This window comes from Grus americana, chromosome 1 (genome assembly GCF_028858705.1).
Source record: "Grus americana isolate bGruAme1 chromosome 1, bGruAme1.mat, whole genome shotgun sequence".
NCBI classification, from domain to species: Eukaryota; Metazoa; Chordata; class Aves; order Gruiformes; family Gruidae; genus Grus; species Grus americana.
In genome coordinates, this window is record NC_072852.1 from 133,867,392 (window position 1) to 133,885,158 (window position 17,767).

General features: G+C 38.2%; 1 protein-coding gene across 5 annotated transcripts in view; it reads right to left on the minus strand.

Moving 5' to 3' along the window:
- The window catches only part of CDKL5 (cyclin dependent kinase like 5), a 146,816-nt gene that overhangs the window by 32,574 nt on the left and 96,475 nt on the right, over positions 1-17,767 (minus strand). For 3 of the 5 annotated variants that reach the window (XM_054838308.1, XM_054838299.1, XM_054838319.1), the window contains 4 exons: positions 14,243-14,333; positions 8,528-8,717; positions 4,623-4,751; positions 4,043-4,123 (listed from right to left, as the gene is read on the minus strand). In XM_054838308.1, the coding sequence (XP_054694283.1) occupies positions 4,043-4,123; positions 4,623-4,751; positions 8,528-8,717; positions 14,243-14,333 (491 nt within the window). The remainder of the gene's footprint in view (positions 1-4,042; positions 4,124-4,622; positions 4,752-8,527; positions 8,718-14,242; positions 14,334-17,767) is intronic. The other 2 variants (XM_054838338.1, XM_054838330.1) reach the window with 1 other exon arrangement.

Below are 17,767 nucleotides of genomic sequence, written 5' to 3' on the forward strand. Positions count from 1 at the left end.
ATGTAAAAATATGTTTTATGTATATACCTATACATGTTTAAAATATATGTATTTTAAACATATTTTTCAGCATATATCACAACAATGCTTAGAATGAAAAATATTAACTTTACTGGTAATAAAATGCCACAATGAAACAGGTTTACAAACAAACAGAACAAGCATATGGGAACATTCTTATACAAACAAAAATAGTCTTTTAAAGTTAGTATTTTTTAAAATATAGAAATGTAAGAGTTTAGTTTTTGACTTCCAGGGTTCAAATCCACCATAGTTTTAAAGAACTTTCTAAACTGTTCACAATGTATTCAGAAAAACATTAGCCTTATAATTCTGTTAGATCTGTTGTGATTCTGAACAAAGCCACTATGTGACATATAGAAAATACTTAATCACAAAAGTAACAACCAATAGGTTGGGTATTATTTCGATAAGTTTGAAAGGTTTCTTGCAGGAACAAGGCAATACAAAACTTATCGAATATTTGAACATTTGCGACTGTCAGCAAGGATAGAAGTTTGAACGACTATTAAATAAGAAAAATAGCTATTTTTTAAGGGTTATATAGGCTGAATAGAGAATAACTCTATCTGTATATGTGCATATGTACAGACACACAAAATGCCTATCTATATTTGCATTAACGTAGTATTCAGCCACTTGAGCACAAACTGGTTTTCCCTTCACAGGATCCCTGCACTTCAAAATTGAAAACGCTCAGGAAACAAAGCAAGTGGCAAACTACATTGCTGTGTAGTTTAGTCATACAGCACAGATATCTTCCTTTCTCAAGTGACAAACTATATATAATGACTAACGTTTTCTTTCCTCCTTTTTTCTGGTGCTCATCACTACAGTGGATCAAATGTCCCAACCACACACGAGGCGGCCACATGTGATTTCCACATTCCTCCTCAGAAGATAGGATGTTCAGAGGCTTCCCTCAAGTGCCTGTACACTAATGTGCAGAGCCTGGATCAGAAGCAAGGAGAACTGAAAGTCCATAGTGAATCACAAGTCTGTGAACCTTCCTGGAATCACAGAGAAGTAGTGGGACAGGGCTCATGGCTGAGGCATGGTCACTGATGGGTACAGCTGGCTTCAGAAAGAAGGGGGTGGGGAGGGAGAAGAGCGGCACTCCATATAGATAAGTTCCTGGATAGTACCAAGTGCCAGCATGAAACAGAAGTTCTATTCATTGCCAGTTTCTGGGTCAGGATTAGAAGGCAAAGCAATATTTGTGATGTTATAATGGAGGTTTGCTACCAACCATGCATTGAAGAGCATGAAGAAGATGAAGAGGACGACTCTCTACAACAAGAAGTCTCCTGATCAGAGGTCCTCATCCTCATGGCAGACTTCAACTACTTGGACATCCAGCCTGTGTAGATGATCCAGGAGATTACAAGGCTATGTTGGTGGCAATTTCCCAGTGCAGCTGCTGGACAGGCAAATCAGCCAAGGGTAGGACTTCACTCTACTTGACCTGCTGTTCACCAACAGTAAAGTGCTAGTGACAAATCTGATCAGAGAAGACAGCCTGAGCTGTAGTGACCATGAGATGATTACAGTTAGGATTCAAAGGAAGAGCGGGAAGATGAGCATCAGGGATAGGACTGAGGACTTCAGGAGAGTAGACTTCAGCTTCTATAAGGAATTACTGGGCAGAATCTCCTGAAAAACTGCCATCAGAGGAAAGGTCCAGGAGAGGCACTTGATTTTTAAAGAAAATTTCTTGAGAGTTCAGGAATACAGCATCTCATTGTATAGAAGACAACAAAATTTTGCATAAGGTCAGGTCAGCTAAACCGAGAGTTTCTTAATGAACAAAAATGGAAAATGGGGGGACCGAGAGTCAAGGACAGGATACAAAGGACTATAAAAGTACTGCAGAAGCACTTCCACTTCAGAAGGCCAAAGTCCAGCTGGAGCTAAGGCAAGAGAGGAACATCAAGGGTAAAAAGAAGGGGTTCTACAAGTATTCCAGTAGTGAATGGAAGCTCAGAGAAAACGCATGTCTGCTGCTGAATGGGGGAGACGACTGAATGACAGATGATATGAAAAAGACTGAAATACTTGACATCTTTTTTGCCCAAGTCATCACATGCAAAACCAGCTCCCAACTCCCAAATGCATGCTTGCAAAACAGCATGATTTGTGAAGGAGAGAGGAGGAGAGGAGCAACAAAGCAACAGGGCCAAACAGATGCCTCTTCATTAATCTAGTCCAGAAACTCTCTGAACAGAGATATAACAAGAACTCACTACTTTAGCTGGCAGTGTGGGTTGAAGTGTGGGCTACTCAGTAATCTGGTAATCAGACCTGAGGTCCCTGGGAATGCAGCTAATGAGGAACACACCAGCTGTGGACATGTGCCAGACTGTCCAGTGTCTGGAGGAGAGACAGGCATACAGCAAAGTATCTGTGGCATTTGTAGCATGTGACCGAACCACAAATCTCTTCTCTTCTTGCAGTCTTCTGCTCATTCTTTAACAACATTCCAACTCCTGAATTAAGTAATGTAGGTCAAACACAAAATATCCCCTCTACAGAATCCCTGACCTTTCTGTCTATATTGCTCCCTACAAGGTGAGAAAAGTTGAAAAGAACTATTTCAAGTGGAATGGAATTATTTGAAAAACCTAAGTTTCCTTAAAATTCAAGTGCTTCATTTCACAACTTTGTAACTTTTAAATCACAGTAAAAGAACCCAAAAGACATTGAGATACAACATAAAAAATAGGATAAAATGAAAATAAACCCCACCCCAGCACATGTAACAATGGTCTGAAGAATGATCTTGAAATTGCTGTTCTGCAATATCTGCTACTACAGCTTGAGCTACAGCTAACTATGACGCCAGAAAAAAGTTTCTGTGAATCAGAAAATAGAGGAGAATGTATAATACCAAACCAAGCAATTATGTTCACCAAGGTACCTACTTTTGTGGACTCCATGAAACCACGATAAAAGCTATGCTGACTGTCTTCATAAAGCAGCGAGATTAAATGAAAATGATTTGAACTGGTTGTGTTAAAGAAAAGAGTAGAGCAAATCTAGTGGATTTCTGCTGGCTACACCAATGCTGCTAAACGCAAGTAAACACCCAATTATACCCCAAAACAGACAACCTCTAGTTTCTGAGACAACTGGCACAGATGGGCTTGGGACCACACAATTCATTTAGAGTTGATTAGCCATATCCACGCTTCGTATTTGTCCTAGATCACCTTTAATTCTTAGGTGGCAGCCCTTTGATTCTAAACCTAGTTTTTGACACTGACTTTTTTTTCCCTGATTACTGTGGATGAAATAACAGGAGGGTTGTACTGCAGCTTACCACGGTGATGTTTTTATGGTACTATAATAAGGATGCAAAGGTGTTGTGTACCCAGGAATATGGCACAAATGCTTCACAGTGTTTGGCCATTTTGAGGGGAGCCAGCTTCTCCTGATCCCCTGTAAGAAATTATGTCAGGACCATATCGTATTTTGGCCACGGGTAACTAGCTGACTTGTTCCACAACAGGACTGAAGAGTAACTTAACATACACACTGTGTAGAGGTGAGTGACAGCAAGCAGATTAAGGGCTCAGGGAAAAAAAAATTACTGTGTGTCAACTTTGTCATGCTAATCCAACAACAAATGATCAACAACTCAGGTTAGCCTAATATTGTGTGGATTTATCTAAATTTATTACAGGTTGAAAGCTCATACTCCAGCATTACTAAGGTAACCTGCACCTGAATGTATGTCAGTGTGAATTCATGTTGCTGCAAATGATGGTGATTCTTTTGTCTGGACTATGTATTTGTTTATCAAATCAGTCAAATTTGAACAGACTCTCCTGGCATTTGCAAGAGATATTTTTCTGTTTCCTAGGAAATATCAAGCCTTGCTACAAACAATGGTGATATCAAAATACCTCAAAAGGAAGTTTACAAGTACTTTTAAGATGTATTATATTAGGAAACAAAGATAAAAAGTGACTTACATATTTTCCTATATATTACAGGCAGAAAATAAAATACATTTTCCTACCTTCATAAGATCAAGTAATACACCACTTAAAATTCCCAAGTATCTTCTCTCTAAAGATTGTGGATGACTGACTGCTGGAAACTGTAAAAATAATATAGCATAAATATACTGAGAATGTAAACAAGGTATACATGAATACAATTTCAAAAAATAGAAACTACACAGTGAATAAAGGCATGTAATTAAAGGGAATCATATGCACTGAAAAAGTTAGTGGATTATGAAACATTATGAAACACATAATGAAACAAATAACTGTTGATGTAGGATATCAATCTAGTCAACCAAAGAAAGTATTCTTGATCAGTAGGGCAGTCAAGGAACCTCTCTCAAATGAGAAATAATCAACTTAGATTTATAAATGTGTTTGTGGCATTATGATTGACAAAAGGTGGGCAGTTTAGAATAGATTCAGAAATAACATAACTAATATATATTAAAAAAAAAGGATTTAAAATAGCTTTGAGTGAATTTGAGAGTGCAAATACAGTACTTATTAAATACCAAAGATTAACAGACAATTCCAAAATATTTTTAGTGAAAAAGATCAAAACCCCAAAGGTTTATGGTTCAGGATTACTTCTGTGGTCATGCTACAGTAAGAACTGGCAACACCATGGGAAGTAGTGCACACTGCCGGAGGGCATCTTTTGTCAACTAGAGTCTGGACAAAACCCGATGAAGGCAGTATCTGAAACTGTAGCCCCATCTGGAAAGAAGAACAGGACAGGCAGGGATGATTTGAAGAAAGAAAAAATAAAGCACAGAATTGGGTATTTCGGCTTGCTTTGCAAACAAGACAAGAGTCAAATAAAATGAAGACAGAATCTTTTCTTTTTATCAAATGAAAGAAGATTTACTCAATATTTCATTGCTGTAACGTAACATCAAGTACAATGCATTGAAAAGAAACAAGACGACAGAGATCCATTTCCAGACTGTGGCACACAAACTGACAGCAAACAAACAGATAAACTGATTTCAGTGAGGTAACTTCAAATTTAAAAGCTAAACATATATACCAGTGTTTTCAGAATTAGAAAGTAAGGCTGGATTTTCAACAAAGGCATAAAAAACCTTATGGATCCAACTTATGCTGATTTTAGAGAAAATGACACATTTGAATACCAGAGAAGTCTCTGGAAAAACCCCAAACCGAACCAAAACAACAATCAGCCAGTTTATTGGCATTAATCACAGTTTATCCAAAACTATGCAACTCAGATCCAGAGACTTTGTTAGCAGTTCCCAGAGTTGTGGAATTTGCCTAATACTATGAGTGTGTTTCAATTGCAGCCTGGCTTGATCCCATCCACGTCCTCTGTATTTTCCAAAATGTCCTCTGAAGCTAACACATCAAAGCAAGAACACTGACAATAAGAAGCATGCAATGTGCTTGTCTACTGGTCCATAAAAGCCATCGCTGTATGTTCAAGTGGGCTCAAGTCATCCATAAAATATACCCACATAAAATGCTGACTTACAAGAAAATAACAAAATTCCAAGTCACTGATTAAGACAGACTACAGCAACAACAACAAAAAAATCAACAAACATGAAGATAAACATTTTATGTGGAAGTTTGCTTCAGGATAAAACCACATGAGAACTATATGTTTGCTCCAAAATGTCAATGAGCAGGAAGTCTTAAAGACTTTAATTCCTTTACTTTCACTTGTGCATTTTCCAGCTCTCATTTATATCTAGGGATTGTTAGAGTTAGGTGCATATATTTACATTCACCTTCCTCATTAAATACTGGCTTCAAACCCATGCTTTAAAGAGCAACCCAGTACAAACACTCATTTCCAAAAATGCATTTTATTTGGAAGCAAAAATGCATTGCCTGCGCACTGTATGCGCATATGTGTTAGACCACTATGAATTGCTGCCCATTCTTTGCACTGGCATTACTTTTCATAAATTACATTATGTGAGCTTTGAAGGAAAATGAAAGATCATTAGTTTGAATGTGTTTGTTGCAAAATAGTCTCTGTATTTTTCTTTTTACTTTGCTTTCTTTTGAAGTGGTTTACTAATGATTGAGAATTTTTTTTAAGTCCAAGTCTGCTATGTTGATCTTAGATAATAACTTAGGTGAACCAAGGCTTCCATGCTTCTTCCACTTTTTACATGAACCAAATGGCAAAATATTCATGTCTTCATGTAGAATGACCATCATAAAGAAGGTTTTACATCTGGAATGGTCAGGGAAACACAAAAATGTGCCAAAGCCATGAAAAGCAGTAATAAGAGATGGCTATTCACTGGAATTGTTCAGATTTTCCAGCTTATTTATAACTTATTTGTAGAATAATATTTATGGCCCTACATTACCACTCACATTTTCCATAAAGGGCTGAGCCTATTGGTACTTTCTGATCCCATATTATTTTATTTCCTTGGGCCTTCAACATACCATGGATGTTTTCTTCCTCAAAAGGACTGAAAAGTGATCACTAAATATTCTCTAAAGCTCAGGTGTGAGGAAAAATCTGCATATGTGTGTGTATATAGATATATATCTCTGCATGGAGGAAATGCACAGGAAGAAAAGACAGAAGAGTCTGCAAATGTGCATCTGTATACATGTGCATGTGGTGCTGGAGTGTTCATATTAGAATTTTTAAAATCCTGTGCTACAGTATGGTAGTACTCACAGTTACAGTAATGTAGACATTCACAAAGCCTAAACATATGGATAAACAATTCCACATCATGGGCTAGTTTCTATCTTGTGAATACCCAGTGCCAGATCCAGCTTGTAAATAATAATTTGCATGATCGGAGCGTACCTTCTATCTGCTATGCAACAGAACATCTTCCACTATTAAGCACTATGCTACATTCAGAAAAATGTACTTTTAAGGTTGTCTTATAGCATGGAATAAATTTTTCCCATGAATTAACTAATGAATATCACATTCTGAACCAATAGTTTTTGTAGTATTTTTCATGTTTAAGTCATTATTCAGACTTTACTTCAGTATTCAAAAACTACTCTATATTAGAAGGCGTATGTCACTGTCATCATCATTACTATCCTGACTTTACAGATGGGGCCAACAAGGCAGCAACATGTCTGAGGCCAAGTAATAAACCATTGATCCAGGATGAGAACAGACACTACTGGAATTACTGTATTTTAAAGCTACAAGCAAAGACACTTCATTCTTATTCTAAGACATCACAGAGCATTTATCCAAATAAGATTACACAGCACAACTAGAACTGCTGTAAAATAATGTTGAAGAGGCAATAATTTATTTTGCTTAAAACTTTTAAAGTATTGCTTTCCTGATAAGGCGTTACAAATTTTTTTTAAACAGAAAATCCCATCCAGCCCACTGTTTGAAACAGAATCAAATACTGATAGGACCTTGCAAGAAATGTTTGTCTAATAATTTATCTAAACCCTCCACTGATGGAGGGTCTACAAACTTCAGCAAAACCTCTTAGGAATTATCTATTATTATTATTAGCTAAAATAATGATCCTAACACCTTAAGTCAACTATTTCTTTTCTTATCATCATCAGCTAAACCCAATTTATGGCAACTTTTCACATATTTTAACACAACTAGGTCTCCCCTTTTTCCCTTTCTCATTGTCTAAGTTTTCTCTTTCACAGACTAAAATTCAAATCTTGAGTCTTTAGCACAGATCAGGTCTCCTAAAATCTTTGTACATCTCTTTATAGGATTTTACGCTAACCATTTCAGACCATTTATCAAGATCATACATTCACCTTTCTAAGCAACATTCATTAATAAAAAATGACAGCCAAAACTGAATAACAAGGAAACATGAGTACATTCACTGACTAGGTATTGTTAAAGATAACAGGGCTATTACTTATATATTGCTTCTGGGATTTTGCCATATGGCGCGTTCCAACTTGAACAGCTTCTCCACACTAGTGAGTCTCTGTCATTACATGGTATTGGCAAACCCCTGAACGGGGAACAACGCTGTCAGTAGGAAGAGCTTTTTTACTCACGTGGCTTACATCAACTCCCCAGGAATATAAGCCAAAAGGGAAAAAGCTCTTCTGCCATGATAGCAGTCTCTATGGCTCAGATTTTTCCAACAGAATAGCCTGAAGACAGCAGGCATGAACTTTCCACACCCCGAACTGACAGAGCTATGCCACTAAACTTCACAGTGTAAACTCATCAGGGCAATGCTGAGCTGGGTATAAATGCTAACTTGCATCCCAAAAAAGTCAAAGAAATGAAAGAAAATCTTTAATCAACTTTTAACAGTAAACCAAACATATTTATAAAACTCAATACTGGTATAATCAGAACTTTACTTTGAATTATGAATGCCTTATAATCTAAATATCCTATACTTACACAGAAACACATGCAATAGATAATGCACAATGTAAATTAAAAGAACCTTCACAGCAACAATGACAATGGTGTAAATACTATGTGAGTAAATTAAAAAAAAAAAAAAAAGGACAAAACTTTCTCTTACCCGCAAGCCATGGAAGCGTGGGTTGCTGTAGAAGAGCTTCATCTGCTCGGCTGGCAGCGGGCCTAGCACCTTCTGAATGGTAAAGAGCTGGTCAATCTCGCTCTCGCCAGGAAACAAGGGCTGCCCGTCGCTCAGCTCTCCCAGAATACAGCCTACAGACCACATATCCACAGCCTTTCCATAAGGGGCTCTGTAAAGTGAACGTACAATGTTTTTCACCCACTGACACTGTCTTCTTACTGAGTTGCTTCAATTTATTGGCCATATTTCCCAAGGTCTGCTTCCTTACAACACAGAAAAATGAACTTCAATATTAAAGAAACTACCTCAAATACCAAGCCCTCTGTATCTCCCTGGATTGCCTGATGTATTGCTGCTTGAAAAGGCAGGAGAGGAATTCTCAAGTACACCCAGGGATCTGGTTACCTTTGTGCAAAATATTACATACAAGAATAATTTTTTTGACTGCGAAGCAGTTACCATTCCCGGTTAAACTAGCACTAACTTCCCTTCTCTCCAGTGGTTAATGACTCTGCTCTATTTCTGCATTACATTTCTTTTTCCATTGTGCTTACAAGGGGGATAGGCATACTGGGTCTCCACTGGGAGACCAGAAATGATAAGAAATCTTTGTTTCAGCATTCATATAGTGAAATCTTAATTAGAGAGAAAACAGAATGCCCCTGAAAACTATTCCTTAAAAAACACAGGTGAGGAAGCAATGAAAGCATCATAAAAGAAGTAATTCCTGGTTTGGAGCAAAGCCACAGGTGGGATTTTGGAAAGAAATTCTGATGGGTGGTCTCTGGGTATGCAAGCAATGTCGTGTGGTGGGGAGCATGGCCTCTGGTATCTTAAACTGCTAATGACAAAGGAAGCTAGGTCAGCAATGAAGAGGTGTAGGTAATTAATCAGAAACAAAACTAAGTGGTGGGAGTGTTACACCAGCAAGGGCTATACCAGCTTTTCTTGAGACTACATACAAGGGTATTTAATGGAAGAAGAGGCAACATGGATACTCTGGTGAGGGGAGACTATGGGCTTGAGGACAGTTTGTAAGACATGTAGGACAGAAAATCGGAATGTAAAGAATGGAAGTTCATATGAAAAGAAGAGTGTGGTAGACTACTGCAACATTCAATCTAAAGGCACGAGCATTGAAGAAACACAGAATCCTTTTGGACAGTTTCTGATTTTCACTCTAAGGTTCTGTTCCTCAGCAAGCTTGTTTAGCTGCCTACCTCAGTTAACACATTACATACTTTTGGCTTTTCATTGTTCCTACTATAAACAAAAGCAACTCCTTTTCTGTACGTCCAAGTCCATGCTTGTTGAATTTGTAAAAAAATTTTTGTAAACATCCAACTTATTCCAAGAATCTCTTTTGGATGTTTAGGTTTTGAGCAGAATGACCAGAGAATTCTTCTCATGTCAAAGAAAAAGCATATAAACCGATTAAAGACTAACAAAGATTGAACTGAAAACATATTTCACTGAGTGTCTTCTTTTTGAAACTTGTAATCCAACAACTTAACCTATGTTTCAAGAGATTTTTAAGTTACAGCTGGCCTGCCTATTTCTGGAATAAGACAGGACCAGGAGTTGCAGGTGACAAACCCTGTCCTAAATCTGTTCCCCTTTGCTTCTTCCTTATGCTGATGATTTAAAGATGTTTTAGAGAGAGAACGCCTGCAGACTAAAGAAAAGAAATACCTGAATTTTCCCCAATGATTACTTATGATTAGTTACTTCACTTTGTGGGGAGGACACTTGGCCAGAGGACCCTGTAACCCTTGTGATGATATAGTTAGGTGAAGGTGAGAAAGCATTTCTAGCTGGACAATAGCCTGAGATGCCTACTGCAGGAGTCTACAATAGCTAGGAAAGCTGAAGTAGGACACCAACGCTTCAAGAACTGTTTGCCTTTCAGAATCTGCCACGAGACACTGCAGTCCTTTCACAATCAATCATCACAAAATCAAAGTTTGCCCCATTGACTGCTGACAAGGAACCACCAGCGGCAAAGCAGAGCGTGCCAAAACTCCTGAAGTACTACTACTACAATGGCTCTGTGGCTTCATAATTCCCTTACTAATCTTGCATAGTGACTACTTGTGGATCTGCTGAGAGACTCAATGTTTGTCCTTTCTGTGATGCTGCTAGTCCAACCCACCCATTAGGTCAGGTCCAAGAGCCAAGGAAGGACTAGTTTTTCTCCACACTGCAAAAGGCAACACAGATGAGAACAGACTCCAAAGCCAAGGATCTGCTCTTAAGATATTATGTGCCTGTACTGGAAAACTGAGGCTCTGTAAGCAAAACAGTTTGTGAGAGTTTTAATTTTTATTAAGACTGAAAACCAAGCACATCTTTATCTGCAAACCCTTTAATAGGCAGGTTTCTCCACTGAAATGCGAAATGGGGAAAGGTTGCTGTAGGCTGGGGCATTGGAGAACAAGCTAGGGTTACAACTGAGGAATGGGCTAAAACTCCTTCGAAGCAGGGGCCATTACCTTTCCTTGCTCACAAGAACAAAGGAAGATGAATCATAGTTTCAGAAGTTTCCACTATTTACTCCATAGTCAAACAGAAACAAATCAGAAAATACTCATTTCTTAAGGCAGTGGCAGAGTAAACTGCAACTTTTTTTCTTTGAAAAGGCATGCTCAAGACTCCTGTTCTGCTGACTGTCAGGATCAGCCTTGTCAGATCACTACAGGCAAACAACGCAAGAGTGATGTGGCTGGATAAATGAAATAACTCCTACAGGACAGAGAGACTACAAATCAGAAGTACTACAGTCTATTCCTGCACAAATTAGATTCTCCAAAACATGTTTTCATCTAGTAATTTGGTATGCCTTAAAATCTCCTGGCTTTTAGCAATATTTTGTCATCAAAGGGTACAGAGTACTCCACTAACAGTTACCTGAGGCTCTCCAAAGTGAGTAGATTTTGGATGTTCTGTGAATAATTAGGCAGTGATTTCTTTCCTCTCCCGAAATTTAAGCCTTGAACTTTATTGCAAAACAGGAACCTCTCTGGGACACATTTTGAAAATTGAAAAAGTAAACCTGTATTTGTTAAAATGTATGCATTTAATAACCCTGGGAAGACTTTTGAGTACTAGATGCTTATAAAGATTTGGTAAACGCAGGAGAAGGGGGAATGGGTAAGATGAGTGTCTAGGAAATAGAACAGGACTGCCAAGAAACAGATATCACTTTGTGCCAGAAAAACTTGGCATTAAAAACATACACCAACAAAGTTGAACTCACAGACATTAAATACACATACTCCCTCCCTTTCTCTATAAGCTAATCAAACAAATTTAGTCAATTACAAACACACGTGATTCCTGTGAAATTTCCTTTGGTAACGAAGCAGTTTTGAAAACTGCAGGTCAGATCAATACTATGTCTGTGAAGCTTTTCATGTCTTTCCTCCTAAATCATCATTACTACTATTAGACAAAGAATAAAATGTTGTCTAACTAAAAAGGCCATAACTGATGCGTTCTTTCTAAGTCTTTTTTTATACTTATATATACACACACGCACTTTGCTGGAACCTTAATAATATCTGTTTTCTCCAAAATATGAAAAACTGAGCTTTGAGGTTTTAATGGCAACTCTAACATACTATTCTGCACATAACAATGCAACTGCCTACCAATTTGATTGATTAACACAGCTCTGGGAATAATGGGATGACTTTATTGACAGAATAATTATTACCTAATGCTTTACCTAGTCAAGAAATGTCTAGTTCAGCCTTAATGAAAGCTTCCAACAAAGACTTGTTTCTCAGCAGCATGAAAAATTTTGCTTAAAGAATCTTAGGAGTGACCATACTTTTTTGATTCATCCTGTGGCTACCAATTCCTTATTTCTAGAATATGTGTATATAAATACATATATGCTATACATACAGGAATTGTATTCTATAAGAGTGTTCATGTAGTTCAGAATAATGCACTGTTAAACTTGATAGCAATGGGAAGATCACGTATAGTAGATCTCCAGTTATTTTTGTCTCTTCCTTTGCCCTTTTGGGTCCTATGAATTTGTTCATACAGTATCTGAGAATCTGTTTAACCTTATGAGGTAGTAACACACTCATTTTACAGATTAATAAAAGAGTAAAACTAAATTGTCTGGCTGAGGCTAGTCATGTAATTACCGCTTTCATAGGCAATGAAACACTAACTTCTCAGTGCTTTATTAAAAGATTCATACAGCCTCCTTCAAGAAAGTCTTCCTGACTAGTAAAAAATTAGCACCATCCTTCAGAGCTACTTCAGCAGTGCTGGTAAAGGCTAACTGGGAATTAAACCCAAACCCTAGTTTTAACCCAAAGGATGAAGAGAACTAGGAGTGTAGCGTGGTGAAAGCTGCATTGCCATTGCTATGTGATGTCCACCATGAGGCTGATGGAACATTTCAGGCTACAGGACTACCATGGAAACCTCTTCTGAAAGGAATGGGGGTGGTGGGCAGGAATCTGAAGTACATCTGTTATAATTCAGCTTCATATTTTAATCAGTTGAACACTGCTCAGCTCAAGTGTCCTGGTTTCATCTGGGACAGAGTTAATTTTCTTCCTAGTAGCTGGTATGGTGCTGTGTTTTGGATTTGGGATGAGAATGGTGTTGATAACACACTGATGTTTTGGTTGTTGCTAGACAATGTTTACACCAAGTCAAGGACTTTTCAGCTTCTCATACTGCCCCACCAGCAAGGAAGCTGGGGGTGCACAAGAAGCTGTGAGGGGACACAGCCAGGACAGCTGACCCAAACTGGCCAAAGGGATATTCACAGAATCACAGAATGGTGGGGGTTGGAAGGGAGCTCTGGAGATCATCTAGTCCAACCCCCCTGCTAAAGCAGGATCACGTCCAGGTGGGTTTTGAATATCTCCAGAGAAGGAGACTCCACAGCCTCTCTGGGCAGCCTGTTCCAGTGCTCTGTTGCCCTCACAGTGAAGAAGTCTTTCCTCATATTGAGATGGAACTTCCTGTGTTCCAGTTTGTGCCCATTGCCCCTTGTCCTGTCACTGGGCACCACTGAGAAGAGTTTGGCCCCATCCTCTTGACACCTGCCCTTTAGATATTTATAAGCATTGACAAGATCCCCTCTCATTTTTCTCTTCTCCAGGGTAAACAGACGCAGCTCTCTCAGCTTTTCCTCATATGAGAGAGAATACCGTATGACATCATGCTTAGTATATAAACTTAGGGGAAGCTGGGTGGGGGTGTGATCGCTGTTCAGGGATGGGATGGGCATCGGTCAACAGGTGGTGAGCAACTGCATTGTGCATCACTCATTTTGTATATTCTTTTATCATCATCATTATTATTTTTCTCTTCCTTTGCTGTCCTAATAAACTGTCTTTTTCTCAACCCATGAATTTTATTTATTTATTTTTTTATTCTTCTCCCCATCCCACTGCAGGGCGGGGGGAGTAGTGAGCAAGCGGCTGTGTGGTACTTAGTTGCTGGCTGGGGTTAAATCATGACATCAAGGCAGGTCAACATGTCAATGATTCATGACAGCTTACTGGAAATGAACAAAAAATAATGAAAATCTGGAAGCTTCTCAAAATCTTCTCTTTAAACCAACCACAGCTCTCCATGGGCAAATCTTACAAAAGGTGCTTGAAAAAATGTAAAGAATCAGTCAAGATTTATCATGGCAGTTCTACAATCTGTACTTACCCAAGCAAGAGTTCAGGTGAGCGGTACCATCTGGTAGCCACATATTCTGTATAGTTAGCATTGCTTCCTTCAGAGAGATTACGAGCAAAGCCTGTCAAAGAAACAGGGTGAAAGATTATATCCTATTGTAAATACAATATGCATATCATCACTGATTTTGGCAGTAAGAGGTCACGTCTATTTATATAGGAGCAAATTGTTTACAACCCCTAGTGCAGAATGATGTCTCCAGCAATTGTCTACTGAAATGCAAGCTTTTATTGATATGACAGTGAAAGTCAGCGTGTCTGCTTTAATGACTGCTTTACTTGCATACTCTCCTCAGAAGTCTATGGGGTTTTGCTATGACTTTTGGTGCTTGGCCATAATCAAAACAGATTGATAAAAGTTACCTGTCAGTATGCCATGCAAGCTATTGAACTATTGCCACTAAATTACACAAAGATGCTGTTTGCGAAGATTTATAACATTAGAAATGTAACATATGCACGGGGAGTAGACTCTTCCAATCATTGATCCTAACTACTACAGTCTCACTGCACTGAATTTTTTAAACTGGTCAAGAAACTATGTATTATTTTCATCTAAGGAGAGATTCCTCCCGCACATCGTTTTGTTAAGAATAAGTATACTTATTTGCAATTGTACCGAAACTTAACTTCTGTCCTAAGGCATAACAATTAAGACTACCAACTGTTAGAAGAGTGCATATACTGGAAACCCCACATGTAGGAATAATTTATATTTTTGTTTTCATTCTCCTCCGTTTTTAAAAAGTCAGCTGAGCACCACAGTAATGACGTTACTGGATTTTTCATGTAAAAGTTCTCCAGGGCAGATGCTGGCACTGTTTTCACAAAAGTATCAAGTATCTTACTGTTTTCAAAGAAATGATTAATATTAAGGTGAGATAGGACATACAGATCTCAGCAGCAAGACTCCAGATGTGTAAGCTCCTTCTTAGAGCTCAAACTGAGACAAATTTTTGGGACTGAAATGCAGATGTAACATTTTCAAAATGCTTTCTTACTGGGATATAGCATTTATACTTGGTCCAAAATTCACTTCAGTGAAATCACTATGAGTCTTTCCATTACTGCATGAATGATGAAGAAAGAATAAAAATTCCAAAGCGTTGCAGAGGTGTAAGGCATAATTTCATTTTCAGAATCACTAAGTGCTACTTAAATACAATAGTCATTCTTCTTTACATCTGAGTTCTTATGCAGAAGCTGCCAAAATTGCTTTTCCTACGTGATTATCCTTGTAAGGCTGTAATTTTTAATTAATTAATGAATTAATTTTTTTTTTAGTATTCTGACAGTGTATCTCATTTGGCAGCTTAGTGTGAAGGAGCCCAGCTCTGCTCACCCCAGTGGAACACTAATTTACTCCAAGTTGAAGTAAAGGTTTGGATGCAGATATTCTTATTAGTGATTTGAGAAAACAATGATAAATTGGTTACTGACAGAGGTTACAGCTATTACTTTTTGCAAGATACCTCTACCTTCAAGAGTTAGTAAACCAAAAGGCATATATGATGAAGAATAGATATTTCAAAGTTGTCCCCAAATAATAATAATTCTGATGTGTTCCCATAAAGTCTAATGAACATTACTGATGGTGCTGGAGAAAAGCTGGAAAAGAATTATTACATGTAACATTGGGTTTGGGTAAATTTCTAAACATTACTATATTTAGAACTGCTTAGACAGCCCTGTTTCTTTTTCAAATTACATGACCCACCTGATTAATCTTGTCAGTGAAAAATTAATTCATGTGTTTAAAGAAGAGAGGGAAGATAACCAGGAGCTACACTGAAGAAATGGGACAGCCAAAGTGGACAGTGGGAAGTCCCAAACTGAGCAGGGAGTAGGAAGGCGTCGCATGATACAAATAAACCCGTGCTCATCTAAGGCGCAAGGCTGACAGCCCACCAGCCTATGCACACCAGAAGAATCACAGAATGGTAGGGGTTGGAAGGGACCTCTGGAGATCATCTAGTCCAACCCCCCTGCTAAAGTAGGATCACCTAGAGCAGGCTGCACAAGCATCAACAAGTCAAGGATGCATCCTCCTTCCTCCAGGTCAGTCTATTGAACTTGGGTACGGTCAGCAGCTACTACGTTCAGAGATCAGCAGCAGCTAACATAGTCTGAAAAAAGGATCAGCCCCCAACTTTACAGACTAGGTGCAGCATAGATTTGATGTGGCAAGACAGAAAGGAAAATTATCATCATGGGCTTCAGTGACATCTACATATTGTTTGGTGATGCAAGAAACTATCTTATGGATTCACTACTGCTCTGATTCTGTGAGATGATACTGAAGGATGGTGGACAGAATTAACAATTCAAGAAAGCATAATACCTTTCTAAGGGCACAATTACTTTTTTTATGTTGTGGTGGAGTTAACCTATTATTCCTTGCTCCATATTGTGCTGAGGTATTGAGAAGAATTTTTTGATACAAAAAATATGAGAAGGGAGAAGATTAGACCAAACTCTAAAGAGTGAGAAGGAATAGATTAGAACATGAAGACAGAAGGCGATTTGGGTGAGAGCAACTACGAAAGCAATAGTTTGCAAATGCATCATGATGCAAGGAGGGAGAACAAGCCAAATAAGAGATTTCAAAACAACTCAGAACAGGGTAGGAGAGATGTCAAGCAGAAAGGCGTGAGGAAAAAAGGAGATTTTCAGTTTCTTATAGAGAAATAAGGCAAATTTAAGTTAGACATAAAGTAAAGCATTCTAACATTAATGACTTGCAAGTACTTAAATAGGTGCCTAGGAACACTAGGGAACCTCCGTTACTGACAATTTTAAGAATAAGCTAAGCAAACACCTGTCAAGAATGACACAGACATGCTTAATCCTTTCTTTGAGTAGGTGGAAGAACTAGAGAATTTCTTGAGGTCTTTTCCAGTCCTGTGTTTCACGATTTCTATGCTACGCATCATACAGAGATTAAGAGATTGCTAAAACAAGTAATTTTGAAGCCCTGGTGTTGAAACAGCAAACACACTAGTCAGAAAGCCTAACTATTTCCAACAGTCAGATCCATCTGCTGTAACTGGCATTTTGTACTGTTCTCTTTTTCCACTTCTATTGGCAGAAATGACACCCACACAACATGTGTCCAGGCAAGTACCACATTCAATCTCATTTTTATCTAGCACGATATGTACAGAACACATGGCACAAGGATTATGAAGAACTATCTTGTTAAAAATTTATGAACGTTTCTATTCAAACTGTTTTGTCCACTGGACTATTCAGAAACACTCAATTACTTCAATATCTGCATTGGGATGGATGCATAGATCTTTTCTTTGCATTGGTTATCACATGAGGAATGTGGCACTCTATGTGACAAGTACCTGTGTTCCAAAGCATGATTTAAGTTAGGTAGGCAGACAGCATATGTTAAATCACAGAATCATAGAATTGTTTAGGTTGGAAAAGACTTTTAAGATCATTGAGTCCAACCATAAACCTAACACTACCAACTCCACCACCAAAC